The 5,924-nt window shown below is 30.9% G+C and overlaps 1 protein-coding gene across 1 annotated transcript; it reads left to right on the forward strand.

The window, feature by feature from the left end:
* Positions 1-1,339: 1,339 nt before the first annotated feature.
* LOC111474900 (serine carboxypeptidase-like 51) lies at positions 1,340-4,588 on the forward strand. Its single transcript, XM_023119729.1, has 13 exons — positions 1,340-1,472; positions 1,555-1,649; positions 1,731-1,838; positions 1,933-2,173; positions 2,352-2,395; positions 2,642-2,709; positions 2,815-2,920; positions 3,402-3,619; positions 3,789-3,858; positions 3,965-4,015; positions 4,113-4,165; positions 4,313-4,445; positions 4,515-4,588. The coding sequence occupies exons 1-13, from the start codon at positions 1,340-1,342 to the stop codon at positions 4,581-4,583; spliced, it is 1,389 nt and encodes a 462-aa protein (XP_022975497.1). The 3' UTR covers positions 4,584-4,588.
* Positions 4,589-5,924: the final 1,336 nt, after the last annotated feature.

Consider the following 5,924-nt stretch of genomic DNA (forward strand, 5'->3'; position numbering starts at 1 on the left):
TTTCCATCAGCTCACTCCAGTGATCATAGTGACCATCAAAGTGAGGGATCTTCGTTAAAGTCTTGTCTTTACTCATACTCTCTGTATTTGATTACTAAAAAATTGCTACACTACAAAAAGCCTAGTGGTGGCTCTGATTAACCCAGAAACATAAATGTTTGGAGTTTGAAGGGATAATATTTTTGAGTACTTAACTTTGGCTTTTATAGCCTTACAATTAACAACATAAATAAATAGAAACTAACGATGAATATGGTAAATTAGTTAAACTAAATAGCTAAAAAAATACTCAAACTATCAAAAAAGACCATAACCATATTTGATCAAATTCTTATAACATTTAGGTACTTACTACTACTCTCCAATCAAAAGGACCTTCCAATTTTCCTATTTCCAATATTGAATCTCCATGAAGTTTACTTTTCTAACTCAACTTCATTCACAAAGGTTGATCTTAACTCGGGTTGGTTTCCACTTTTTTCCTTTCACTTCGTAAAGATAGTTGTTTATTTGAATAAAATGTTGATGTTATAATGGTAGTTTGGCTAGATTTTTTCTCTCAAACTCCCGATTATTGTATGAAAAGAAAAATTATATTTTCTTTAAAAGAATCAAATATTAATGAGATTATGAATCATGTCATGTGTTTATGGGAAATCTTCAATCATTCCTCCTATTTTGCTCATTACAATTTATACCCACCATTCTCAAATAAAAATGTTTCTTTCATAATGATTAAGGTATTTAGTCTTTTCTTTAACGCTCAAGGTTCAAATCCCTATCATATTTGTTATTAAAAGAATATATTATTCCTTTGTACGGATCTTTTCCCATTTTAAAAAATTGAGTGAAAGCGTATATATGAGAAGTTGGTACAAAGACCACAAACCCGGATCCTATTCATGACATTAAATAGCCCCCGAGCTCCTCCACGACCATGTTCAAAATATGAATCGTGGTATTGACATCCTTTAATAATCTCTAAATTTTATAGGTTGTATTTAGTCCTATTTTATTTAGGCTTCTTTTAATAACCATTTAAATTTTAAAATACTACTTCCAAATTATCAAAAAAAAAAAAAAAAAAAAAAAAAAAAAAAAAAAAAAAAAAAAAAAAAAACAACCCCAACTTTTAAAACTAAACCATTACTAAATAAGACTTGTGCTGTCCAATGGCGTCTGCAGTTGCTCATTTTGAACTTTATAGCCCTAATTTTGTCTTTCTCCACACCAGTTCATAACTTCCCAATTAATTCATCCATTCAATAAATACCTAAGAGTCTCCTCGTCATCCATTATCACCATTTTTAAAGAACCTAAGCTACTGATTCTCTCGACAATGGTTAAACTATTAGTTCTTCATCTCTGTTTCGTTCTCATTGCTTCCTCTTCTCTGTTTTATGTCGGAACTTCCATAACTCACAAATCTCAAGATGGATCTGAAGAATGGGGCTACGTTCAAGTCAGACCCAGTAAGCCAAGTTCATTAATTTTCCTTCTATTTTATTTTAGTCATTATTTTTTATATATTTGCTCGTGTATTGTGTTGTTTAGAAGCCCATATGTTTTGGTGGCTTTACAGAAGCCCTTCTAGAGTGGACGTCGGTTCCAAGCCATGGCCGACCATTCTCTGGTTGCAGGGCGGACCGGTGAGCTGCCGATCTTTTCCAATGATTTATTTATAAATTTTGAGTATTTTGTAAGAAAATGGCTCAAATATTGAAAAACAGGGTGGCTCGGGAACTGGGTTTGGGAACTTCCTAGAAATCGGGCCATTGAACTCGAACTTGAAGCCGAGAAACTCAACATGGCTGAAAAAAGCAGACCTCTTGTTTGTGGTCAACTCCTTTTCCTTTTAATTTTCATCATTTTAACCTTAAATTCTAATATTTTTTTTTGACTAAATTTATGATTTTAACATAAAAAAAACAGGATAATCCGGTCGGGACTGGATATAGCTATGTGGAGAGTGGAGGTGAATTTGCGAAAGGCGATGTGGAGACGGCGATCGACATGACGACTTTGCTGGTTGAGGTTTCGAACGACACTGTCGGCCTACGAAACGCTCCTTTGTACATCTTTGCGGAGTCTTACGGTGGCAAATTCGCCGTCACTCTGGCTTTGTCCCTTCTTCGGGCCATCCAAGCTGGCAATTTGACCCTTAATCTCGGAGGTACTTTTATTTTTACTTTTTTTTTAATAAAAAATTTCAAATATAAATGATGAATTATAACCTTTTTTTTATACGTAAAAAAAAAAATCATATTATAACTTTGATTTGTTTAAAATGATCCCATTGAATAATATAGAATCAATAATTTAAATACACGACTCTCGATTTTGTTTGCCAGGAGTTGCTCTAGGAAACAGTTGGATGTCTCCAGAAGATTACACGGTTCATATTCTCATTCTCTCAATCTCATCCAAAAATTTTATCAATTTTTTTGAAATTTTCGTTTTCAGAATGATAAACGAAAAGAATACTACTAAACTATGAAGTTGATTTCAATTATATCCTGATCGAAGTGTTAAAATGAAATATCTCAGAGCTCGAGAGTATAACCGAAACCAACCTCATATTTCAGGAGTATTCTTTTATTATTTATCCTTAACACAATAATCTTTGTCTAAAATTTTACAGTCTTCTTGGGGTCCTCTTCTCAAAGATCTCTCACGAATTGACGACAAGACGCTGCAAGAATCAAATAGGTTAATATTTTTCATTTTTTTTTAATATAAACATGAATAAAGAAGTGAAATATATTCTATAAATTTAAAAGTTATATGTAACAAAAGTTGTCTTTTGAAAATCAGTTTAGCGTTGAAGATCAAGCAGCAAATTAAAAACACGTTGTACGAAAATGCAACTCTTTCATGGAATGATCTTGAGGGATTAATTTTCTCCAATAGCAACCACGTGGTACGTTTTGTTATTATTATTATTACTACTATTATTTTAACAAAATCCTTCCAAACCAATGAAATTTAAGTTTAAATTTATATTAACTAAATATAGGTATACGAAGTCTTTATTTTTATTATTATTATTTTTTTTTTTTTTATTAAGTTATCTTTTAAATTAGTAAACTTATAAAACCCTCTAAAAAAAATTTCTAAAAAGAAAATCAAAATTTATGATATATTAGACGTATAATTTAAAATTTAGAACTTTTCTAAATTGGTAATTTAGGCTTCATTCATAACCATTTAATTTTTTAAGTTTATAAAAACTATTTTGACCTACAAATTCTTTTATTTTATCATCCACTTAGAAAACATGTTTTTAAAATCTAAATCCAGTTTTCAAAAAATATTTTATTTTTCTCGAGAGAACGAACATTAGTTCAAAAAGACATAAAACGAAATGATTATCGATACATTATAACGAGTCGTTTTTGCAGGATTTCTATAACTTCATGTTAGATTTTGAAATGGACTCATTAGCCGCGACTACGACAAAAAATAGTGTGGAATCAAATAGGATTGATTCACTTGAAGTAAGAAAGAACTCTCCATATCTTAGTTTGAATGTCTACAAACCCGGAGCTACAGGAGACTTGGAAGCTTTGATGAATGGTCCAATTAAGCAAAAACTCACTATTATCCCACTAAATGTCACGTACGTACCAATAAACCCTATTTCTTTAAATAAAATTATAATCATTAAAACTATTCGGGTTATAATTGAAAATTCTTAAGACATAAAAATTAAATTAATTATCTAAATTTGGAGATTAAATCCTACCATTTTAGCCTAAAAAACTAAACTAAAAATTTTGAATGTACAGATGGGGAGGTCAATCGGACCTAGTCTTCCAATTTTTTACGGGAGATTTTATGAAGCCAAGAATCAAAGAGGTGTATTTTTTAACCAAACTATTTTTAATAGTTTTATTTGTGGATTAATTTTTGCTTCATACTATAACATTCAATTATTTTCTAATACTTTTATTTTTTCAAAAAGGTTGATGAGTTACTGGCTAAAGGTGTTAATGTGACGGTCTATAGCGGTCAAGTAAGTGTTTTTTTTCCTTCAAACAAAAACAAGGAATATTTTGAAGTGATAAAATTGTAATATTCTCTTAGATTTATGTTTGACTTTTTTTTTATAGGTGGATCTTATTTGTTCAACCAAAGGAACCCACGCCTGGATTAATAAGCTTGAGTAATTTCTTTTTTGGAGTGATTTATGGTTACCGACATAAACATAAACCTAAGTCAACTGTTTCCTTAAAAAAAAAACAAAAAACAAAAAGTAAGGATGTTTAAATTCTTAATTTTTGGTAAAGCAATTTTTTTTCTTTGAATTTAGGTGGGAAGGGCTAAAGGCATTTATAAGTAAGGAGAGAACTACTTTATTTTGTGGAAATGAGAAGCACACCAAGGGATTCACTAAGTCGCATAAGAACTTGCACTTCTATTGGATCCTTGGCGCTGGCCATTTTGTAAGCTATTTATTCTATTTATAATTTTTTAAGATTTAATACTTTTTAATTATATGATTACAAATGTAGGTTCCCGTGGATCAACCGTGTGTGACATTAAATATGGTGGACGCAATCACACAGTCACCAACTTCTTGATGCAGCTGTTTTTCGTAGAAAAAGATGACATATTTACTTTTTCAAATGTAAGAAAATATGTTTAATTATAGATAAAAAGAAAGAAATAACAGATGTATTATATATATATATATATTAACAAATCTAGTGTCATTTGATTATCTCACTAATTTTTATTTAGAGATATTTCAGATGTACGAATATATCAACCTAAATATAATTTAATTGGTTAACGATTTAAAATAAATAATGTTTTTTTAAAAAAGAAATACATAAAATAATCAATATCATATTTTCATTCAATAAGAAAGTTTTCTTTCGTTCAATCATTTCATATAATTAAGTAATAGATGTGACAATCAAACTATTTATAGATTAATAATAATAAAATATGTATCATACCATATTATATTAGTATAGTTACAAGTTTTCCCGACTATGAAAATCTAACGACTCTAAATTTCTACATACTCAAAGTCGTTACTAATGTCTCATACTCATCTCTAATGCAAAAATATAACTCTTAAAAGAAAAAAAAATCTTTTATATAAATGTCCAAAACATTTAAAACAAACTATTCTCGGGAAAACAGAGTTTTAAGTGTTTAAATACGAAATTTAAATAAAATAAAAATAAATACAAAATAATTTAAAACAATGAAAGACAAAACAACCTATTCTAACCTAAGACTAGAAAGTTAGATGAGTCTGTCGTATGCACGTGCCACAGTCTCTACTCGCAATGTTGCCGTCGCTCGTTCAAGTGCACCTTGCTGTTACTTGAAAAATGATGTGACACACGCAATCATAATTTAGGGACCTATCTCTAGCTCATTTAGGTGTGGCCTCTAGTTTCGAACAAATTGGATGTGTAGTACTTCCCTACACACAACCCACACGTGCAAGTGTGAATCTCCAGGGCGCTCGCACACCCCCTAGACCCTCTAGTCAAGCTAATTTGTAGCGATGTTCGGAGGTCAACGGAACCCCATAGTGTCATGCACCTCATGAACACCCTGCTCGTCATACTGTGTGCATCCACACTCATCATCATACTGTGCGCGTCTGCACTCATCATCTCTAGGAGAAGTAGCCATATGCTTATGAGCATACAATATGACACTCATCATCATACAATCTGGAAAACATCGCCATATTAAGAAAAACATCATGCAATCATCATACATATCATATCGCCACAAAGTGCATCAAGCATATCAAGTATATCGAAATATACAAATATTACGCACATCATCATACGACATAACTTAAACATCATCATATAATAGTATATGGCATCATACGACACCGCTCATACATCATCATAACTCATGCATCATCATGGCTCATACATCATCATATA

Source organism: Cucurbita maxima, unplaced genomic scaffold (assembly GCF_002738345.1).
Source record: "Cucurbita maxima cultivar Rimu unplaced genomic scaffold, Cmax_1.0 Cma_Scf00771, whole genome shotgun sequence".
Classification (NCBI taxonomy): domain Eukaryota; kingdom Viridiplantae; phylum Streptophyta; class Magnoliopsida; order Cucurbitales; family Cucurbitaceae; genus Cucurbita; species Cucurbita maxima.